The sequence below is a fragment of the Musca autumnalis genome, unplaced genomic scaffold, assembly GCF_047663935.1.
Source record: "Musca autumnalis isolate F117 unplaced genomic scaffold, ASM4766393v1 scaffold_1, whole genome shotgun sequence".
In the NCBI taxonomy this organism is placed as follows: domain Eukaryota; kingdom Metazoa; phylum Arthropoda; class Insecta; order Diptera; family Muscidae; genus Musca; species Musca autumnalis.
The window spans coordinates 316,203,770-316,227,820 of record NW_027411644.1 but is presented as its reverse complement, the minus strand read 5'-3'; the positions used below and the strand labels follow the sequence as shown (position 1 = coordinate 316,227,820).

Here is a 24,051-nt window from a genome sequence, read left to right as displayed (position 1 = left end):
TACCGACATATTTTATCTGACTAAATTAGCTAAAATTAGGTATGTATTTGGGGTTCCCAGTGCTCAAAAAATTGTGCAAATTAATTATTTCATAAAAGTTCAAAATATTTCATGGTGGAGGGTATAAAAAATTCGGTCCGGTCGAACTTAATGCATTTAATTTGTTTATTTTAACTTTTCTTAAAGGCAAAAAAAGTTAACCATATATCGATAGTAGTATCCAAGAAATGATAATTTCTTTGTGACGCGCCCCTCACTCCCACTCCATCCAAATATTTTGGCCTAATTATTTGGTTCCCTTAGTTTTAATATGTTTACTATGGAATTTGAAGGTTCACCACATATAAATTAGAAATCGGCAACGGTAACAAAGTTTAGCTTTGCTAAAGAAAATCGAATTACAATCACTGTGCGGTATAAGTGTAGTGTTTAGCTTAGTTCCATGCACCACATATCAAATTAGCTGTTTCCTCCAAAGTGTGTGTCTTTATTGTTATTTTCCTGACCTAATAACATTTAACATTTTATTGTTGTGGCAAGCGGTTCATTGGCATTATCAAAAGAAATTTGTGGATATTTAGTAAAAACAAAACATGAAACCAAACAACAAATGGGAAAATTCATAAAATTATTGTTGAGCGCAAACATTACCGGAAAATGAGCTGGAAGGAAAAACTGAAAATTATACCTAAAATGTAAGAAATATAACTAAATAATAAAAAAAACAAAGAAATATTTAATTAATAATATAAATAAATTAAGTATTTTCTATATAACATTTGTGGGTATTTCAATGCCAATGTATTTGAACATCAGTACGGGTTTATATAATAATTTTCTTACCACGAAAATCTCTTTCAATTTGGATACATTGTTGTAAGTAAATGTGAAAAAATACTTCTAAATAAATATAATAATTGCTAATTTCCCTTTAACATAAAGCTTAAATTGGAATACCTCATTTCCGGCGGTAACAATATGTGAACTTTATAATGGTGAAAAGTTATGGGATTTGAGTGAGGAATATTTCGGAGTTGGTCATGATTTGCGTTTAGACGATGTGATTGGTGAAATTGTCTATTTTCAAGGTAGTTGCACCTCCTGCGATGTGTGTGATGGTCAAAACATAACGTGTCCCCGAAATTTTACAAAATTGTTGTCAATGGTAAGTTTCGTTGTTGTTGATTTTTTTTATGTACAGTGGGCATTTTCTATAAATAATACATTATATTTGAACATTTATGTCTTATGTCATTTCATTTAAAATCATAAAGAAATGAGAAAGCTACATTTACATTTACGAAATCGAGTGGATTTCAACTCATCTGAAATCCATTTGATTTCATTTGACGTTTATGCAATATAAATGACATTTGAAACAGAGTGTTTTTGGTAAATGTAAATTTCCCATTATACTTTACACATTCATTTTCATTGTATTTCCATTCCAGTTTCGCAGCAATTGTTCCGAACTAATAGGTAATTGCAAATACAATAACAACTTCATTGAATGCTGTGACCATTTCCAACCGCTGCGTACCGAATATGGACTTTGTTTTGCATTTAACTCAAATCAAGCAAAGTATGATCGGCATTTTTCTACATCAAAATACCACAAATAACTAAATCAATTCAATATTTTTGTATACTTTTAGTAAAGTCACCGAAATCCAATACATTAACAATCGTGAAGTTGGTGCTGGATATTTGACATTTGAGGTTACAGCCGATATCCAATTATTCCTACACTCACCTTTTGAAATACCATTTCTAACGGCAGAAGGTATGATAAGAGAAACTGTGCTACAAGGATTAAATAAAGAAGTCATTATTACCGCCATGGAGGTCTTCAATCATCCCAGTCTATATGGTATTGATATGGAGGAGAGAAAATGTCGTTTCTTTAACGAACTGACCGAGTTGGGGAGACATTTAAAATTGTATAGTTTTTATGGGTTTTCAACGTGTATTGTTGAGTGTGCATTTTCAATACATTTGAAATTTTGCAATTGCAGTAATCATTTTTTGGCCAAAGAGGGTAAGGGGAATAGACGACATTCATGTGAACGTACATACATATGTAGCTATTCACAACTTTTTGTTAAAATCTGCCACATTTTATTTGCAGGCTCTACCCGTTATCACATGTGCAACTATGAAGGCCTAATGTGTTTAACGGATTATTATTATGATATATTGGAAGAACGTCGCCAATGTGATTGCCTAAGTCCCTGTGAAGAACCCGAATATAATATTATATTCAATTCCGTGGATGGGTTAGTAAGATTTGTACAATTTTCAAATTGTTTTAGAAAACTTATTTCTTCCCTATTTAGAAAACCCAAGAAAAAAACAGAGTTGACAAAAATTCGCATTGGATTGGCTGAATTACCTACTTTGCGTTATGTACGAAAAGTTACAAAAACTAATTTAGATCTGCTGAGTAAGTATTTTTTTCATTATGATCAATGTTACCATTCATTAGGTTTTAATTTAAATTGTCTATATATAAAACTTCATAAACTTCGAACTAGTTCATCTTGCTAGCGGGATGGTAAAAATTCGGTTAATTCGGACCCAGACGTAACGTGAAACACCTTTAATCGACCAATCGGTAGAATGTGTCGATCTGTTTTTCATGGGTTAATGGTTCGATTTACCAGACTATTTGTTTAGAATGGAAAAGCGATGAACAGTGTGACTACTGGAAAATTTCAAAAAGTGTCACAAAAAATATGATTTCTGAAAAAAGTAACACATGTCTTCCGAAAAAGTGGCACAAAAAGTAGCACACTTTTTTCTTATTATTAAGAACTGGCATAAAGGATAATCGATTTTCACGGATAATGTAATCAAAGCTTTTTATGGGGCTTTCCGTACACAATTGCACAATACTATTTAACTGTGCTATTTTTATTATATTGGTTTAAGGATAGAATAAAATTATGAATTAACAAATTTACATCTGGATAAACAACTTAAAAAGTATCAGTCGGCTTTGCCAACAGAGATATATGTACCTCAGCTTATGTGAATTGAATCTTTCATATACGGGATCAAATGTATTTAGTTAGGGTCTTTTCAGAATTTCGTTGTCCCTTTTTGAACGTTTGAACTTACAGACAAAAATGTGGATTAGGATTAAAGTTGTACTTGAAGGAATGGACCGACATAGTCCAATATGGCACTGGATGCTATTTTGAGAGTCAAATATTTTCGATAGATTTCACACCCACCAGCCATTTCAGTGGGTCATCGTATAACATTTGGACCAGTATGCCAGGAAGCATGCACTTGTCCACGGAAAACACAATATCGCTGTAAACAGAACCACAGCCAATAACATCGGTATACATTTCCAAAGGATCTTCGAACAGCTTTATATGGGGCTTTTCGTACACATTTGCACAATACTATTTAACTGTGCTATTTTTATTATATTGGTTTAAGGATAGAATAAAATTAAGAATTAACAAATTTACATCTGGATAAACAACCTAAAAAAGTATCAGTCGGCTTTGCCGACAGAGATATACCCTCAGCCTATGTGAATTGAATCTTTCATATACGGGCAGATCAAATGTATTTAGGGTCTTTTCAGAATTTTGTTGCCCCTTTTGAACGTTTGATCTTACAGACAAAAATGTGGATTAGGATTAAAGTTGTACTTGAAGGAATGGACCGACATAGTCCAATATGGCACTGGATGCTATTTTGAAAGTCATACCTTTTCGATAGATATCGCGCCCACCAGTAATTTCAGTGGGTCATCGTATAACATTTGGAGCAGTATGCCAGGAAGCATGAACTTGTCCACGGAAAACATAATATCGTGGTAAACAGGACCACAGCCAATAACATCGGTATACATTTCCAAATGATCTTCGAACAGACCCTAAACTGTACTTAAACAAAAATGTTGAAGTTTTGCTGGGGAGGTACATTAAGGAGAGGACCAATATGGGCCATTTTAGAAGTTAAACTAAATTTAAACAAAATATTAGAATTTTGATTTTTCAAAATAGTCTGGCTTAATCCCTTTTGTTGTTTTAATATTTAAAACTTTATACTTCGAGCTGACGATTGATGTTTGGGTATAAAAAGTTCCTTGTTGAAGAAGTTATTGAAAAATAACTTCGGTGGAGAATATCCACAAACAAGAAACAAAGGGAACTGATGAGATCCAGTGGCGTGGATCGAAACTAGTCTTCCTTGCCTTACCCCTTGGCGAACAATGCCAAACCTTCTCCACTAATAAACTCGTTGTTTTAAATATTAAAACAACAAAAGGGATTAAGCCAGACTATTTTGAAAAATCAAAATTGTAACAGCTATCCCAATTAAATAAACGCCACCAATGTTCTATCAAAATATTAGAAGATTCCAAGTTTGGACCAAATTGGATACCCTGTTCAAGAAAGTGTATCGTGCATACAATTTTTGTGAATTTTTTTAAAGTTGGGGTAGGGGGGTTTGGTTCGAGAATTTGTGGACCGGTATTGTCGATCTTCGAACTGAAACTAAGTTTAGACAAAATATGACGAAGGCCAAATCCGTTGACCAGTTCGAGTGCTATAATGCGCTCCAGCCACTACACATAGTGTCATAGGAATTTTTATTAATTTCGGGCTATTTTCTCAGAAAGTATTTACTTGCCCCTTAAAAAACTTCTACTATCGTAAAAAGGGTCAGTGAATGCAATTTGCTTCAACAAAAATCAAAGGGATTCGAGAGCAGGTCTCAAAGTGAACTTATGCGAAATTTCGTGTGGGAGTTACCCGAAGGGTGGACAAATAGATATATTAGGATGTGTACAGTATGGACTAAATCAGTCACTCCCTTCAAGAGCTATTGTGCGCTCAATTTTTCAACATTTTTGAACCTTTGTGGGTGAGGTACCTGAAGGAGTGGACAGATATGGCTTATCTTCGAATATAAGCTAAGTTTGGACAAAATATTACGAAGGTCAAATATTGGACCGAATCGGCAGATCCGTTCGAGAGTTATCTTGCGCTCCAACAACTACACACGGTGTCATAGGGATTGTTTGTAATTTTCAGGCTATTTTTCAGGAAATATGGCCTTGCCCCTGATGAAAGCGATTCGTGAGCTGGTCCTAAACTGAACTTTACCGAAATTTTTGTGTGGGAGGTACCCGAACGAGTGGACCGATTGAGTCCATATTGGATAATCATCTAAGTCTGGTTGAAATTTCACGATATGCAAAGTATGGACTAAATCTGTTATTCCCTTCCATAGTTGTCGTGCGCACAAATTTTCCGAACATTTTCGAACTTTTGTGGGGGAGGTACCCGAAGCAGTGAACCGGTATGGTCCATCTTCGAACTTAAACTAAGTTTAGGCAAATATTACGATACCCGAAATTTGGTTCGAATCGGTTGATCCGTTCGAGAGTTATCGTGCGCACCAGCCAGCCATGCAGACAGACAGACGGGCGGACATTGCTAAATCGACTCCACATTTTTTCGGAGAACAAAGTTGCAAAGTGTTTTCACTTCCTTTTTTGGGTCATTTTATTTTTATATTTAACTAGCTAAACCCGGTACGCTTCGCTACCCCGACTAAGATATAATATAGTGGCATGCTATAATTATATTAACTTTTTATACCCTCAGCCTTTAGGCTAAAGAGGGTATTTACACTTTGATACGACCAAAAATGTGCCTCATCGAAATAATGGTTTTAGACCCCAAGTATGTTTGTACGATATCCGTTTCAGACAATTTTGAGTAGATCTAGCAATGTCCGTCCGTCTGTCTGTCTGTCTGTCTGTCCGTCTGTCTGTCTGGCTGGCCGGTGCGCACGATAACTCCCGAACGGATCAATCGATTCGGTTCAAATTTTGGGTATCGAAATATTTTGTCCAGATTCGATTTAAGTTCGAAGATGGGCCATATAAGTCCACTCCTTCAGGTACCTCCCCCACAAATGTTCAAAAATTGTCGCAAAACTTTTGCGCACGATAACTCTTGTAGGGAATAACCGATTTGGTCCATACTTTGCACATCGTGTAATTTCTACCAAACTTAGATGAGGTTCCAATATGGACTCAATCGGTCCACTCCTTCGGGTACCTCCCACACAAAATTTCGGAAAAGTTCAGTTTAGGACCTGGTCTCGAATCGCTTTGATTTTTGTTTACGCAAGTTGTATTCGCTGTCCTCTATACGACGCTGTAAGTTTCATTAGGGGCAAGTCCATACTTTCTGAGAAAATGGGCCTGAAAGTTACAAAAAACCCTATGACACCGTGTTAGTGGTTGGAGCGCAAGATAACTCTCGAACGGATCTGCCGATTCGGTCCAAAATTTGGCTTTCGTAATATTTTGTCCAAACTTAGTTTAAGTTCGAAGATGGGCTATATCGATCCACTCCTTCCGGTACCTCCCCCACAAAAGTTCGAAAATTTTCGGAAAAATTGAGCGCACGATAACTCTTGAAGGAAGTAACCGATTTGATCCATACTTTGCACATCGTGAAATTTTTACTGAACTTAGATGAAATTCCAAAATGGACTCAATCGGTCCACTCCTTGGGGTACCTCCCACACAAAATTTCAGATAAGTTCAGATTAGGACCTTCTATCGAATAGCTTTGATTTTTGTTGCAACAACTTGTATTCCTTGCCCATCATACGGCGGTACAAGTTTCATCAGGGGCAAGTCCATTCTTCTTGAGAAAATAGCCTGAAAGATGCAAAAAGCCCCTATAACACCGTGTGTAGTGGATGGAGCGCAAGATAACTCTCGAACGGATGTGCCGATTCGGTCCAAATTTTGGCCTCCGTAATATTGTGTCCAAACATAGTTTAAATTCGAAGATAAGCCATATCGGTCCACTCCTTCAGGTACCTCCCCCGCAAAAGTTCAAAAATGTTCGGAAAAATTGTGCGCACGATAACTCTTAAGGGGAGTGACCGATGTAATCCATACTTTGCACATCCTAATATATCTACCAGATATAGATCAGGTTCGAATATGGACTATATTTGTCTACTCCTTCTGGTACCTCTCACACACAATTTCGGATAAGTTCACTTTCATTTTTGTTGAAGCGATTTGCATTCGCTTCCTCCATTACGACGGCAAAAGTTTTTTCAGGGGCATGTCCATACTTCTTAGGAAAACAGCCCGGAAGGTTACAAAAATCCCTATAACTCTCGAACTGTTCAACCGATTTGGTCCAACATTTGGTCTTCGTTATATTATATCCAAACTTAGTTTCATGGGGCAATACCGGTCCACAACGTCTAGGACGATATCACTTGAATGGGGCAACCAATTTGGTCTACAATTTGGATCTCCTAATTTTTTTTTTCAAAATTTAATTTAACTTCTAAAATGGCCCATATCGGTCCTCCCTAAAGGTACCTCCCCCACAAAGGTTCAACATTTGTGTCTTAGTGCAGTTAACTACTAATCCACATTTTTGTCGGCAAGTTCAAATGTTGCAAAAGGGCCACAAAATTCTGAAGAGACCTTAAATACATTCGATCTGTCCGTAGGTGAAAGTTTCACTTCACATTGGCTGAGGGTATATATCTGTCGGCAAAGCCGACTGACTCTTTTTTACTTGTTTACATATATTTTAACGTATAAATATAGGAGAGCCCATTCATGGCTGTCATGGAACTACTATGGTATTTTTGTATGTTTCAGTGGGTAACACTCCTCCTAAAGCCTTATAATCTTACACTATTTATTTCTCTTTATTTCTACAGATTGGATTTAGATCTACCTGACTGAATTAATTTAAGAATAGAACCTGGTTTCAAAACCTTAAGTTTGAGGATAGTTTTAATTTCTTTTATATGTACAGAGGATTTATTTCTTCCAGGTCATATACATATTAACATATTGTGATATCTTAAATTACTCTTAGGATATCTCTCACTTTAAATATAATTTAATCAAATAATGATTTAGATATATCATAATAAAAATTATTCTTAAGAAGTCTCTCAAATATATGATATTTAATACCTGTAGACTTGGTCTATTCCTTCTCAACTATATGTACTTCTGTATATAATGATGACTTCTACTGACATCTCAGTTTCCTCAAAATTTCATAGAAATTGGACATACGCATCAAAAACGGTGCCGTGACATAACTCCCAAAACGATTTTGGGAGTTATGTCCACCTTGGTTTGCGAACATAACTCCCAAAATTTTTTGGATACAAATTTTTTTCTGAATAGATACAGGCCGATTCCCGCAAGATTGGCTAAAATCAACATTTATTACCATTCCGAAGAAATGTCATGCAAAATATTGTAGCGAATACAGACTTATTAGCCTTATGAGCCATGCTCTAAAAATATTTCTGCGTATTATCCACTCCAGAATATACTCAAAATGTGAAAAAGCCATGGGAACATCCCAGTTTGGATTCAAGGAAGGTATGGGAACCCGAGAAGCACTTTTTCAATACAAACATTGGTTCAGAAATGTAAAAACGCACAAAAAGACCATTTCTATGCTTCATTGATTACGAAAAAGCTTTCGACACAGTGTTACACGATAAGTTGATTGACATCCTCATCTCCATTGGCCTAGATCAGAAAGAAGTACAATGTATTAAAAGTCTATATTGGAATCAAAATGCACAAATAGAAGTAAACGGGGAAGTGACAAATAGTATTGATATATCGAAGGGCGTCAGACAAGGGTGCATATTATCACCTTTGCTATTCAATATCTATTCAGAAAACAAGTAAGAACGGCGTTAAGTTCGGCCGGGCCGAACTTGTTATACCCTCCACCACAAGTTGTATTGAAGTAAAATGGAATGATTTGTTTCCTTTCGTGTATGAAGAAGACTTAATACTAAATTTCAGCAATTTTGGTTAAACAATGTGAGGCACCATTCTATGGGGGCTATTTCAAAACGTCGATCTATACCGACAAATTTCTTACGGAAAGTTTTTAGGCTCAAAGAAGACTAAATACCAAATTTCCTATATTTCGGTAAGAGAATGTGGCTAAAACTTAAAAAATACCGAAAATCAAGAAGTACGCTTCTATGGGGATATAGGAAGACGTGGACCTATACTGATAATACTCTTCTGGAATATTTTATTACTCTTGGAAGACGAAATAACGAATTTCAGCCATTTCGGTTGGATATTGACGTCGCAGTCTTCAGCATTACGAAAATCGGGAGGTACCGTTCAATGGGGGCTATATCGAAACGTGGACCTATACCGACGAATTTTAGTCAGAAATGGGGCAATATGAAAGAGTGGACCTGTACAGACATATTTCTGGCGAACAGTTTTATATCACATTGAAGACTTAATACCAAATTTCAGCCATTTTGGTGGAATATTGAAGACACAACCTTCAAAACACGAAAAATCGGGAGGTACCTTTTCATGGGGGCTATATAAAGGCGTTAACCTATACCGACAAAATTAAAGGGGAAGTTTGAGTACCCCCAACGAAGTCTAAATACCAAATTTCAGCCATTTCGGTGTGATAATGAAGCGAAAACCTTCAAAATACCGAAAAACGGGAGGTACCGTTCTATGTGGGCTATATGAAGGTATGGACCGACACCGACCAAATTCTTGGAGAAAGTTTTGTACACCTAAAGAAGACTACGTACCAAATTTCAGCCATTTTGGTAGGATAATGAAGCTAAAACCTTCAAAATACCGAAAATCGGGAGGTACCGTTCTATGGGGGCTATATGAAGGTGTGGACCGATACCGACAAAATTCTAGAGGAAAGTTTTATACCCCTAAAGAAGACTACGTACCAAATTTCAGCCATTTCGGTGTGATAATGAAGCGAAAACCTTCAAAATACCGAAAAACGGGAGGTACCGTTCTATGGGGGCTATATGAAGGTATGGACCGACACCGACAAAATTCTGGGAGAAAATTGTATACCCCTAAAGAAGACTACGTACCAAATTTCAGCCATTTCGGTGTGATAATGAAGCTAAAACCTTAAAAATACTGAAAATCGGGAGGTACCGTTCTATGGGGGCTATATTAAAACGTGGACCGATATATCCCATTTTCAATACCAACCATCCTGCAAGTAATAGCAACTTCTGTACCAAATTTTGACTCTCTATCTTTAAAATTGCGAGCTGTATCTTGATTTTAACAGACAGACAGACGGACGGACTGACGGACGGACGGACAGACGGACATGGTCAAATCGACATAGAATTTTATGCTGATCAATAATATATATACTTTATAGGGTCTCCGACGAATATTTCGATGTGTTACAAACGGAATGACAAATTTAATTATACCCTCCATATGGTGGAGGGTATAAAAATTTCCAAGAATCGATAAACAAAATTCCAATAGGCATTCCTTTAAATGGAACATTTCTGAACAACATACGATATGCTGATGATACAACTTTACTGTCGCATAGCATATCTGGACTCCAGAATCTTGTGAATAAGCTCACAACACACAGCGAGAAATATGGTTTGAAAATTAACATCAGTAAAACAAAATTCATGGTTATAAGCAAAAAGAATGGCCACAATAATGCAACATTGAAAATTCACAACACCAATGTGGAGAGGGTTAAAAGTTTCAAATATCTAGGAATTACAATAACTGAACAGTGGGACTGTTCAAAAGAAATACGATGCAGAATTGAACTGGCCAGAGAAGCATTTTCAAAATACAGACGAGTGTTTACGAGTCATGACATTAATCTTGAAACAAAGATTCGATTTATCAAAACCTATGTCTGGTCAGTGCTATTGTACGCAATGGAAGTATGGACCATAAAAACAGCTGATATAAGAAGACTTGAAGCTATTGAAATGTGGATCTATAGGAGAGTTCTGAAAATTCCTTGGACAGCCCATGTGACAAATGCCGATGTTCTAAGAAGGATGCACTGCGAAAGAGAACTTATCTCAGTTATAAAAAGACGAAAGACAGCGTATTAGGGACATATAATGCGAAATCAAAAATATAAATTACTGCAAATTGTAATCCGCACAAGGATAGAAGGAAGGCCTGCTAGAGGTAGAAAGGAGACAACATGGATCGATAACATCACAGAATGGTCTGGCATCCGAGACATTACAACCCTATTGTTTAAGGCTAGAGATAGAGAGGCGTTTGCAGATATACCAAGCAATCTATAAACAAAAATATTACAAATATTGTATCCATATGTATTTATAAAAAAATATTTGTATTGTATTGGTCGCTAACATTCGGAAAACGAATTAGCAAATAAAGAAGAAGATGTTCATATCGGAATATGGCTCTCATATATATTTTCGGTCGATTTCATGTTTTTGATGGTGCCCGGACATAACTCCCAAAATGATTTCCCAAATTTCGTTGGGAGTTATGTCCGTGAAGCAAAGCGGACATAACACCCAAAAAAATCGCGGACTTAACTCCCAACGATTTTTTCTTAATTTATAAATTATTTCTTTGCTTAATTTTGAAATTTATAGTGATACATTCTTTTATATTTTAGAGTAGAAGTTAGAATTTAAGCGGAATTTTACATTTGAGAAGGCCTAAGTGCCAACCAATATCGAAGTATCCACAAAATACTCCTGAATTCATAAAATTATTTAAAACCGAAATAATGCCCGAAATTATGTAGGTAGCAGTTAGGAGAAGTTTTAAATAGCAAAAATATTTGTTAAGAAAATCGCGCTATTTTTTTAAAAATATTTTCGTTTTTCATAGTGTTTGAATATTTGTACAAACACTTTTTATCTTCTTAAATTATGAACATATTTTTGTAAAAAATCGCGCGATTTTTTTTCAAAAATATTTTCGACTTTTTATCTCCTTAAATTGTGAAAATATTTTTGAATACTTTTACAAAAAATGTTTATTTTCTTAAATTGTGAAAATATTTTTGTAAAAAATCGCAAATATTTTTACAACAACTTTTTATCTTCTTAAATTGTGAAAAAATCGCGCGATTTTTTACAAAAATATTGGATTTCCCTATTTAGTTCCCAATATCGTTCAAAATGTATATTGTTTTCGTCTCTCTTCCATCAAGTCGAGAATATCCTGTGTCATCCACTCTTTCTGTTTAGATATTTTGTGGTATCCAAGGGTATTATCCGCTAGGGGCTTGAGCGTAGTCCTTAGTGCGTTCCACAAGTCGTCAACGTTTTCAGTATTTATGTTTCTCAGTTCTTGATTTATTTTATCTCGGAAATTTGCTTGAATGTGGTATTTTCAAGCTTTGCCACATCGAGTTTACGGCGAATCTTCCGTTTTTTGCTCGTGGCAATTTTTATGCGCAACTTCATCATCAGAAGATTCTGGTCTGTAGGAACATCAGCATCTGGATACGTTGAACATTTCATAACCGAAGATCCGTATCTGGTATTAATTAATATAAAATCTATTTGATTTCTCACAATAGTGTCCCTTCTATCTTGCGGTGATTTCCACGGGGGAAGACAGAACATTGCATTTGTTACCATCATTTTATGTTCCTGACAAAACTGAATTAGTCTATCACCCCTTTCATTTCTTTCGCCAAGACCGTATTTTCCTGTTATACCTTGACACTTTTCTGCTCCTATTTTAGCGTTGAAGTCGCCAATTCCTAATTATTGTAAATATAACATTTTTAAAACATAGGGTATAGGGAAAGTAGCCCGCCTCCCCCGAAATTTAACTGAATTTGTAGCCTACATTCCCTGGCAATTTCAGGAAAATCGGTTCAGTAGTTTTTGTAGAAATGATGAAAATTGAAAAAAATGGGCGTGGTCAAATTTTCTTTGCATAAAAACCGAAGTCGGGTTATGGTGCACATTTTACAGAAAAAAATTATCGCAATCGGTCCAGCCGTTCTCAACTGACGCCATTGCCAACGAACGACATTTGATTTTTATTTATAAAGATATAGCATTTTTAAAGAAATATGGTATAGGGGAAGTACCTCTCCCCTTCCGAAGTTCAACTAAACTTGTAGCCTACTTTAACCAGGGTCACCCCTGTACATTTCCTGGCAATTTCTGGAAAATCGGTGCAGTAGTTTTTGTAGAAATTATAAAAATTGAAAAAGTGGGCGTGGTCAAATTTTCTTTGCATGAAAACCCAAGTCGTGTTATGGTGCACATTCTTCAGAAAAAATTATCACCATAATGAGAAGAGCGCATTTGAATTCTGAAATTCTAACGCGAGTCTTAAGAGAGATTCATTTCCCTTGGACACGTATGGGCTACGAAATTTATATCTTTGAAAAAAAAAACAATGAATAAATAACCACCAATTCGTCGGTGTCATGCTTAAGTGTCCCATACGCCATTTACTTGTTTTGAGATAATCGCATTTTAATGTTTTGCGTCACAACTGCGTGGAGATGGCTAACGCAAATATTTATATTTTTGGCTTGAAATATTAATAATAGTATATAGAATATATTTGCAAAAATTTAGAAGAATATGTATTGAAATATGAAAGTTATAGAAGAATTTTTGTCGATTTGTTCCATATCCGCACTTATGACAAAAATGTGAAATATTGTAAATCACATGGAACAAAGTGACAAAAAAATTTTCCATCTTTGCCTCAATAAATTAAATACTTCTAAATCGAAAATTAAAATTCTGATTTTTGAAATGTGTTTTTAAACTTGTAAGTTTTTAAAATATTAATTTCATAACTGAAAAAAGTTTATGCTTTCACGTCGAACGTTAAACTAGAACAGATAGAATAAAGCCGACTAGAAATTCAGAAAGAGCATACCGGAAAACCCTAGAAACCACCTGTATCCCAAAAATTCAAAAATGGCGTATGGAACACTTAAGCGTGACACCGACGAATTGTAGAACGGTTTTAGATGACAAAAATACTCAGGAAAATACACCTAAATGGAGGAATATAAGAAGTAAATTTGGTAGCTAGGAAAACATCTCCAAAATGGTCAAAACCCGTGATATTTGTTTAATATGAGTACGTTAACCTTAGATGTCAGGTTATTATTTAGTAAATGTCCGTTATTATTGATTTAAACTTACAACAATATATGTTTTGTTACTACTCGGTAATCCGGACAATTCGATAATCCGGACACCGCCGAAACCTGTGTCCGGATAATCGAGATTATACTGTGTACCCAAAAAATATGATTTTTAGAAAACTGTTCGCACAAAATTTCCTCATTTGGATGCAGATTTCTATGAAGCTGTGCTGACTACATTTACGATATACGTATCAAATAATTCAGAATCGCAAGTACTACAATCCTATAAGAGCATTTTTGTAAAACCTGTTTGCGGAACGCAACTAGAAGAAAATGTCAAAAAATACTGTAAATCTGGCTTCAAAATGTCAGCATCATTTAGGCGGCCATCAGACCATCTGCTTTTTCACATGTATGTTGTCACTAGAAGCAGATTAAATTTAGTTTGCTTCTACTTTTACTTTGACAGGAAACTCGTGGAAAGTGTGGTTCAACCCCTTTTTACCCATTTTTTAACATAAAACAAGTAAAAAAGTATCAGTCGGCTTTGCCGACAGAGGTATACCCTCAGCCTGTGTAAATTGAAACCCCTTTTTCGAAAAAACTTATGTATTTAATGGGTTTCAAAATGGGTTTCGTATAAGCCGACAAAAATGTTGATTAGGATGGAAACCCCTTTCTCGAAAAAACTTACGTATTTCTTGGGTTTCAAAATTTTGGTCGTATAAACCGACAAAAATGTTGATTAGGATTAAAGTTAAAAAATTTTGCGGAAAAGGTACTTGAAGGAATGGACCGACATAGACCATGGGGGTGCCATTGGGGCTTTTACACCCTTCGGGCTGTTTTCTCAAGAAGTATGGACTTGCCCCCGAAACAAATTTTACCATCGTAATTGAGGCAGCGAATGCAAATCGCTTCACCAAAAATCAAAGTGATTCAATAGCAGGTCTTAAAGTGAACTTATATAAAATTTTGTGTGGGTTATACGGGATGGAGTGGACAAATATAGTCCATATTCGAACCTGATCTATATCTGGTAGATATTATGAGAATGTGTAAAGTATGGACCAAATCGGTCACTCCCATCAAGAGTTATCGTGCTTAACATTTTTCCGAATATGTTTGAACTTTTGTGGGGTAGGTACCTGAAGGAGTGGACCGATATGGCTTATCTACAAACTTAAACTAAGTCTGGAAACAATCGGCATATCAGTTTGAGAATTATCTTGCGCTTCCACCCATAAACATGGTGTCATAGGGTTTGTTTTTCAACCTCAGGCTATTTTTTCATGAAGTATGGACTTGCCCCTGATGAAACTTGTACCTTCGTATAGGGGACAGTGAATACAAGATGTTACAACAAAAACCAAGGCGATTCTAGAGCAGGTCCTAAACTGAACTTTTCCGAAATTTTGTGTGGGAGGTACTCAAAGGAGTATACCGATTGAGTCCATATTGGAACCTCATCTAAGTCTGGTAGAAATTTCATAATGTGCAAAGTATGAACCAAATCGGTTACGCCCTTCAAGAGTTATCGCACGCACAAATTTTACGAACATTTTCGAACTTTTGTGGGGGAGGTACCGGAAGGAATGGACCGATATAATCCATCTTTGAACTTGAACAAAGTTTGGACAAAATATTACGAGAGCCAAATTTTGGACCGAATCGGCAGATCCGTTCGAGAGTTATCTTGCGCTCCAACCACTACACACGGTGTCATAGGGTTTTTGGTAACTTTCAGGCTATTTTCTCAGGAAGTATGGACTTGCCCCTAATGAAACTTACAGCGTCGTAGAGAGGACAGCGAATACAACTTGCGTAAACAAAAATTAAAGCGATTCGAGACCAGGTCCTAAACTGAACTTTTCCGAAATTTTGTGTGGGAGGTACCAGAAGGAGTGGACCGATTGAGTGCATATTGGAACCTCGTCTTAGTTTGGTAGAAATTACAGGATGTGCAAAGTATGAACCAAATCGGTTATTTCCTACAAGAGTTATCGTGCGCACAAGTTTTGCGACAATTTTTGAACATTTGTGGGGGAGGTACCTGAAGGAGTGGACCTATATGGCCCATCTTCGAACTTAAATCGAATCTGGACAAAATATTTCGATAACCAAAATTTGAACCGAATCCATTGATCCGTTCGAGAGTTATCGTGCGCACCAGCCAGCCAGACAGACGGACAGACAGACAGACAGACAGACGGACGGACATGGCTAGATCTACTCAAAATTGTCTGAAACGGATATCGTACAAACATACTTGGGGTCTAAAACCATTATTTCGATGAGGCACATTTTTGGTCGTATCAAAGTGTAAATACCCTCTTTAGCCTAAAGGCTGAGGGTATAAATAGCCACAGCTTCCACGCAAATTAACTTTTAAGGCCAATATTTCGAGACAATCGGGTATGTTCTGAGACACACTTCACCTCTCACTTCACGCCTCAAGCATTTTGTTTACCCCGTTTACTTCTATTTATTGCGAATTTCTTAGGTGCTAAAATTCATTAGGCTATTTAGAAAGACGAGTACACCCTAGTCCGTCCATAAAATACTCGAAAAATAAGGGTAACCAGGGTGAACAAAATGCTTGAGGTGTGAAGTGAGAGGTGAAGTGTGTCTCAGAACATACCCGAATGAGTTAGTTGTGTTTGAGACGTCAAACTGAAGAGTCGGTTAAAGAAGTAAAGGAAAGCTGTGTGCTTAGTAATTAAAGTCGGTTGCGAGTAAGTGTAATAAAGTAAATTAAGCATTTAATTAATTGAATTTTTAATCGAGCTAACATGACCTAAAGAGTTTTGTATTGAAAAAGTGAATTCTAGCGAAGTCACCACACACTCAACCAATATGCTACGATCATTTCGCTGGCGGTTTAATTCAGCTCATCAGGCATATTGAATGTGAATGGCTAGAAGACAAAGGCTGATTTTGATAACTTCTATGTATTTATACATCCATTTTGAAAGCCTTTTACTTATCAAGTTAACCTCGTGTCTTTGTCTAGAAATCTTTCTCAATATGATGGGTTTTCTTCATCTTTTGTACCGGTTATAACGTTTTGTACACTTAGCGATGATTAAATACCAAATTACAGTTTTTCCGTTTGAAAAATGTGACTAAAACATTTCAAATGCAGAAAATCGGAGGTACCGTTCTATGGAGGCTATATGAAAAAGTGGGCATATGCCGACAAATTTCTGATGGAAGGCTGTTTTACCCAACGAAGACTAAATACCAAATTTCAACCATTTCGATATGATTTAAGGCCACACACAGCCTTTATAAAAAGACCTATGCTGATAATTCTCATCTACAATGTTTTATTCCCCCAACAAAGATTGAGGATTTTGCTTGGAAACGGTAAATCCTATCGAATGATAAATGCTTTTTTTAATCAGAAAAAAATTTGCCTTTTGGAGGATTAAAAAGAAACCACACTTCCATTTATGTACTCTCACACTTTTTCTTAACGCTAACTTCTAAGAATTAAAAACGATTATCTGTCCGATACCATCCGAAATTTAACTACCGAAAGTTTAAAATAATGTGCGTGTATAGAAAAACGGTTTATATTGAAAGAATTGCCGGCTTCCCAGAAAAAATAATTGTAAGTGAGGCCGAAAAACTAAACGTGTTCTCAATTTCAAATAAAATACAGTCGAAATCGCTTATAACGACGGTCAAGGGGCCGACGAAATTGGTCGCTGTAATCGATATGTCGTTATAAGCGTCCGCAAAAATCAGGGACTTTTGAATTTCGTCGTTTTAACCGATATTTCATTATAAACGACAAAATAGTAGAACTGTGAACACATCAATATTTGTACATAGAAAAAACAAACAATTAAAACTAATTTATTTTTCCCTTTTCAGTTTCTCTCGGTGGATTGGCTGGTCTATTTTTCAATGTTTCTTTAATACGCATCGTAGAAGTGATATTTCTCTTGTGGGAGATCAAGTGGAGAAGACTTATAATTTACTTCAAACAGTATCTCCGCATATGGAAATGCCATTAGCAATAGTTTGCTATAAGTATAAATAAATGTTTTGTATTAAATATTTAATAAAATAATATTCCACGCGATTAAATAAAAAATAAATCAATGAAAGCCACAAATTCCTCTTTTGAATAATAAAATATCTCAAATTGCTATGTATAAGTTACTAACGTTTGGGTAACACGATTATTCTATACGTACCATGTGCTATTTTGTGTTTTTTTCATGTATTATGAAAACTTGTTGTTTACTAAGCAATTAGAATTGGGTGAGTTGTGATTACAACTTCGGATGTCCAACTTCTGTCATATCGTACGTTACTTTCAATCAAGTCCATGCTTTCCACAAAGTAGTGTTAATTTTTTCCAAACTTTGCATTGCATTGTACTGGATTTAGGAATTCATAGGATTTAAATTGTAAATTTTTAAATACGTCAAATAAATCCTCATAATAGAAGTTTATCCGAAAAGAAGCGTTCTTGTATTCTTAAACTTAGACCAAATTAAAAGTCAAGAGAATAATTTGGGATAATAAATTTCTTTGTATATTGATTATAATTATTTATACAACTAACACCTGCAAGATGTTCATAAATATTATTACGTCGACCAAAGTACAGAGTAATTAAACAATTTTATCATATTTTAATATCATTAATTGGCATTTGATAATGCTTTGAGCTATTGGACATCATATCATAGTTTTGTTTAACAACCTGGCCATTCCTTTAACAGATTCAATCCATATAACAATCTCTTATAGAAACTTAAATAAAAATATTGATAATGATAAAGTCACTTGGGGAAATTGAAATGATTGCTGCTGCTGCGCTTTATATAGTATAAATGCTACATATACCCTGCATTTCATTCCGTGCCACGACACAATGCTTTCAAAGCGCCCTTTCGTTCTTAACTTATACTAATTTTCTCTGCTTGCAGTATGGGAGCGGCATAAGATGCTGCAGGTCCCGCTGATGATATACCGCCCTGTTGTTGTTGTGGCGTTATAAACTGCAGGAAAGTTTCAATATACGAGGGCAAATAGAAGTAACTAGAAAATATCACCAAAGATAAAATAATTGCCACAAAGCCATCTGAAATATGAGAAGGGGAAAGAGATGGAGTAAATTAATTTTAATATTGATAACAAACAAATACAGCTTCAATCTTCGTACTTATCAGTTTCTTTTCCCATGGCTCGAACATGTAAATATTTGTGACCAATTCATATTGCAAGTAAAGATTTACCAATGATTTCTTTACAAATTGTAACATTTTCTGTGTCGTTGTTGTACTTAGAACTTAAAGTGTTGTCGTTTTTTTGTTATCACTTTCTAACTTTTCTGCTTGTATACAAATTAAAAATACAAAAACACTTTACTTTTATAAGCGTAATTTTCGTTTCGTTGTTGTACTTAGAACTTAAATTGTTGCCGTTCTTTTGCTATCACCTTCAAAATTTTCGCTTTGTATACAAATTAAAAATACAAAAACACTACTTCTTTATCAGCGTAATTTTCAGCTGTTTACTTTCAATGTTGTTTCCAGTCAATTCTTTTTTCTCAGTGGATCTGTAGATCGAAAAATAAATAAAATATCGAGTAGTTGAGTAATATGTGGGGGCAAGTACTCACGATTTGACAACTGCAGACCTCGTGGCCAAGACAAGGCAAACCAACGGCGTTGAAGTCCACTGCAAAGTTTTTGAATGATTTTTAAATAAATTGAGTTTATACCACGTTTACATATAACCGGATTTAATAAACCCGCTGGGATTCAAATGGCCCGCATAAAGAAGGTTGACCCGGCAAAAAGCTATAATATAAACAGGCTATTAAGGTTTAAGTTCAAACGAGAACGATAACAACCCCCGGGCTTCCCCTTGGCTACTTCGGTGCTTTACCTTGCGTTTACACATGACAGGACAGTTGACTTCATGTATTGATTGTCAAAATCCCAAAACTTGCCTGTTTGACCCGACAACTGCAAAAACAGTGTAAAATTATGAATGAAAATCATCGATTTATTTTTGTTTTCCCTTCACATATTTGCCCTGTTCCAGAACCTGCAAGAAGCTGATATTTTTTACTACCATAATAGCCCGTTTAGACTATACCCTTATACGATGATTAAGGGCATTATCTCGATTTAAGTGCTTAATCCACCCAAATCCACCCTGATTTACCATACAAAATTAAATCAACTCAAAACTTGGATTTGTTTTAAATCAAATGTTAAATCGAAATATTTTGATATACAACACTGCTTTTTGCTCCTAAAAATGCAACTATTGCAGTCGGTACCAATATTGGCAACTATGTTCATATGTCGTTTATTTACTAGGGTTATGACTTTTTGACCTTTTTGTCTCAAAAATGATTTCCTGTAGCGAGAGTGAATGAACTTTTGACTATGAATGCAACAAATAACAACGTTCATTCCATTTAAATATTGAAAAAGGTCCCGCACAAACCACATTCAATTTATGTGATACATAGAATAATATATAATATATGATATAAAATTATATGTATGTAATAATATGACGACAAAATTTATGAAAAAAAGCTATGTCATTCTGGATATGTCGTGTGGCTTTAACGATTGTTTTGAGTTATTTATGTGCTTAAAGTGACTCCAAAATTTTTCAAAAAGCTCATCTATAAAAACTTTAAAAGCTTTTTGTGCATGAGCTTTTTTCTATCGAATCACTTTGTAATTAAGATTTTATCTAATCTTATGCAAAAGCTCATCAAAATATGACACAGGGATATGAGGTTGTAAAAAAGTCATAACCCTATTATTTACATTTTTCAAATAACGGTAAACACAAACAAACAAAAACAAACAGGAGCGGAAAATTAGAAAAAAATATTAAATAAAAATAAAATTAATGTAGCTTTAATTTAATATAAATCGTAAACAACATATTTAATAGCAATTTGTCAGATTATTTTGTGTAGTATTCCATTCCATTTTTAATTTACAAGCAATTCTTTTTGCAAATTCGCGTATGTATACGTAAACAAAGAACAGCTGACAGGCATCTTATATCATTTTAGACTAGTCTAAACAACTAGGATTTGAAAGTTGGATTTAGAAATCGAGTCGATTTAAAATGACTAGTCTAAATGGGCTATAACATTTTTTCCTTTATGTTATCGAAAAAAAAAACAGTAAAAATTAGTAGATTCCTGCAGTGCTGGAACAGACCAATTGTGTTGTTCTTCATGTTCTTTTGTTTTCAATACATTTGAATTATTATCTCACACATTTTTACAAAAAATGTAAAAAAATTGTTAACCCTACTGTCCGTGAAAATGAGGGACAGCTGGGAGACAGCCGACAAATGTATGTATGTGTTAGTAAACCAGAGTTGTATTTGAAGACAAATTGTCTGGCGTAAATGCCTACTTAAGGGCTGTTTACACCATCTATCAATGTCATATGAGCTGCCATTTCTTTCACCCATTCGACATTCTCTATGTTTGTCAAAATTGACGTCATCCATACAACTTTCAATTTGTGCGTTCATACCTGCAAGTGTTATTTTCGTATGACATAACCTAAAAATATAAAAACATCATCATTATTTACATTTATTGTTGAGTTGCAATTTGGCGCAAATTTTAATTTTGGTTGAAGGAAACTGAATTGGTAGAATTGGTGTTTGGAGTTATAGAGACATTCATGTTTTTGCCACCAAACAATCATTTCAAAGACTGCTTCTTTCGACCAATCGATCTGAAAATAACATTATAAACGCCATTTATTTACTTTACTGAATATTTAAATATACATACCTTTCCATTTTCTTTTTTAAAAGATTTTGTTTTTCATTTTTTGTTTGAGAATGTCAGAAAACAGCTGATAAATTAATGTTTACATACGAGAATGCCGTATCAAATAGAGCGCTCCCTAAATGAAAAATTTACATATGAGTTGCCAAATCATTTTGATAGATGAAAATTTTCATAGTGGTTACACTATAGCTGTGTTCCTTTACTTACCTGAGTTTACCATTTTAACCATTTATTACCATTTTTAACCTGCAAAGCGTTCCTTAACCCCGAAAAGTGGCAAAACTGGAAGCAATTTTTAAGAGAGTGAGAGGGGAGAGAGAGCGAAAATGGCTTTCTCTTCTACCACAGGCTACCAGCAAAATTTCTGCAGGTAGCAAATGGCAGAACTGATTTTTCGACTTTTGTTTGACGATTATTTCACAAAATGGACGAAAAACCGAAGAAAAAGTCGAACACTGACAACACTAAATTAAAAACTGTGAAATAAAAGACGAAAATTGATTTTTTATATTTTTTTCTGACATTGCTGCCGGATCTACCATTTTTCCGTTCCTTTACTTTTCTGGTAAAAATGTTCATGAGAGAGCAATTTTGAACAATTTTGACACTTTTCTCTTTTACCACTCTTACCATTAAAAAAGTAAAGGAACAAAGCTTATGTGTACAACATTCGCAGGTAGAAAATTTGGCATCTCATACGACATTGATAGATGGTGTAAACAACCCTTTAGGATGATGAAACAAAATCAGATGCGCTTGTATTAAATGGAGAACGCGAGAAGTAAGCTCAAATGCGATTTAATTTAATAGTACGTTTATATACCGGATTTAACAAACCCACTGGGTTTCAAATGTCAATTCCATTGTTCATATTTCAAATAAATCCTCATAAAGAAGCATGGTACAATAATACAGGTAAAAGCAAGTCCCAGCTGATTAGATTGACAAGTAATACTAGTGTCAAAAACAATATGAAGTTTAATACATGTTGTTCTTTTCGTTAATTGTCAATTAATATTTATGTTTTTTACTTTCTGATAAACAAACATAAAACACATATTTTTGAAGTTATAGACTTCACGGCTAACTTCGAATAAATAGATCAGCAAATGGTGTAAGAGAACAAAAGGCCGTTTAAAATGGTGTGCCAGGAATTTGCGGATACAGGTCAATGCTATATTTATTCATGGTAAAGTGGGTATTTATGCATGTAAAAATATCTCATTGCAGACAAGGATCTGATTGAAAACATTATGAATGGTATCTCAATATATTGGATGCACTGTGAATTATACGGAATAAGATAAGTTCAGAGTATGGTTAGCCTTTTATTACGGAACCTCAGCCGTGTTATTTTGGCTAACTATGGCGAAGCAGATTTGTTCTAAATATCCCTAGCAGGGAGGTATCAAACAGCAGTTTTTGGTATTTGCATGTCAAATGGCATTATAAGAGATTTCGTTGGACCATATTTTGTATCGGAAGACAACATGGGATTTGCGAGACCTACCCGTTACTTACGTTTAAGTCCCAATAATGTTGAGGGATGATCTTTAATGTGGGACGAAGCAGTTTCTAAAGCTTCCGTGTTTTATGGCACACGAATGCACAATCTCTTCTGTGACAATTGCCATTCGCATGTAGCGACTGCATTAACAGCCAGTTTCTGTATGTCGAAAGAAGAATGTGTGCGAATGAAACACGCCCGAACTTTAGTTTTCGAAATAAATTTACCTTTGCTTTTGCTTCAAAACAAAAACAAATTTGAAAAACACACAAGAGTTTGGACGTGTTTCTTTCGCATACATTCTTCTTTCGAAATACAGAAACAGGCTGCAAATTGTATGCGCTACAAAGATTCCAGTTGTAAAGTTTCATGGTAAAGTTGGCCGCATGGATATTCTTCTGTGGCAGATATGTTAGTGTTGTGGGCTTCATCAAAACGTGGTTGCCCTTTCTTATTGTTGTACGCTATTGGGAGTGTATTTTTAATATTTGTTATATTGAGAGAGCTTACAAATGACAGACTTCCTAATGCATTTTTAGATCGGAGTTTGGCTGCTTCTTGTATTATAAACATAATTTTTTTTTTATTTTGAATGTTTTAATAGATGTTTACGCGAATTTTCCTAATATTAAGTTTCAATATTAGTCAATGTATATTGTTTTAATGCAAATGTATATAATAGTTAATTTTAATAAAATGCATAAACATAAATTTGATTATTGATTAAATTGTAATCGATATTTGAGTCCATCTATAAATGATATTTTTAA

General features: G+C 35.0%; 2 protein-coding genes and 1 pseudogene across 3 annotated transcripts; 2 read left to right on the top strand and 1 right to left on the bottom strand.

The window, feature by feature from the left end:
• The first annotated feature begins 514 nt into the window (after positions 1-514).
• Positions 515-18,082, top strand: ppk31 (pickpocket 31). Of its 2 annotated transcripts, none has more exons than XM_073964371.1 (8): positions 515-695; positions 763-876; positions 943-1,165; positions 1,452-1,582; positions 1,656-2,038; positions 2,129-2,276; positions 2,337-2,443; positions 17,844-18,082. In XM_073964371.1, the coding sequence occupies exons 1-8, from the start codon at positions 658-660 to the stop codon at positions 17,984-17,986; spliced, it is 1,287 nt and encodes a 428-aa protein (XP_073820472.1). In that variant the 5' UTR covers positions 515-657; the 3' UTR covers positions 17,987-18,082. The 2 variants fall into 2 exon arrangements, with proteins under 2 accessions (XP_073820472.1, XP_073820473.1); XM_073964372.1 differs by having other exon boundaries at positions 543-695; positions 817-876.
• A 408-nt stretch (positions 18,083-18,490) lies between these two features.
• Positions 18,491-19,544, bottom strand: LOC141391494 (serine palmitoyltransferase small subunit A). The gene is made up of 2 exons (XM_073964373.1): positions 19,147-19,544; positions 18,491-19,065 (listed from the first exon to the last, which is right to left on the bottom strand). Exons 1-2 carry the CDS (start codon positions 19,244-19,246, stop codon positions 18,881-18,883), a joined length of 285 nt encoding a protein of 94 aa, XP_073820474.1. The 5' UTR covers positions 19,247-19,544; the 3' UTR covers positions 18,491-18,880.
• A 3,369-nt stretch (positions 19,545-22,913) lies between these two features.
• On the top strand, positions 22,914-23,797 carry LOC141392758 (transmembrane protein 222 pseudogene; annotated as a pseudogene).
• The last annotated feature ends 254 nt before the right edge of the window (positions 23,798-24,051 follow it).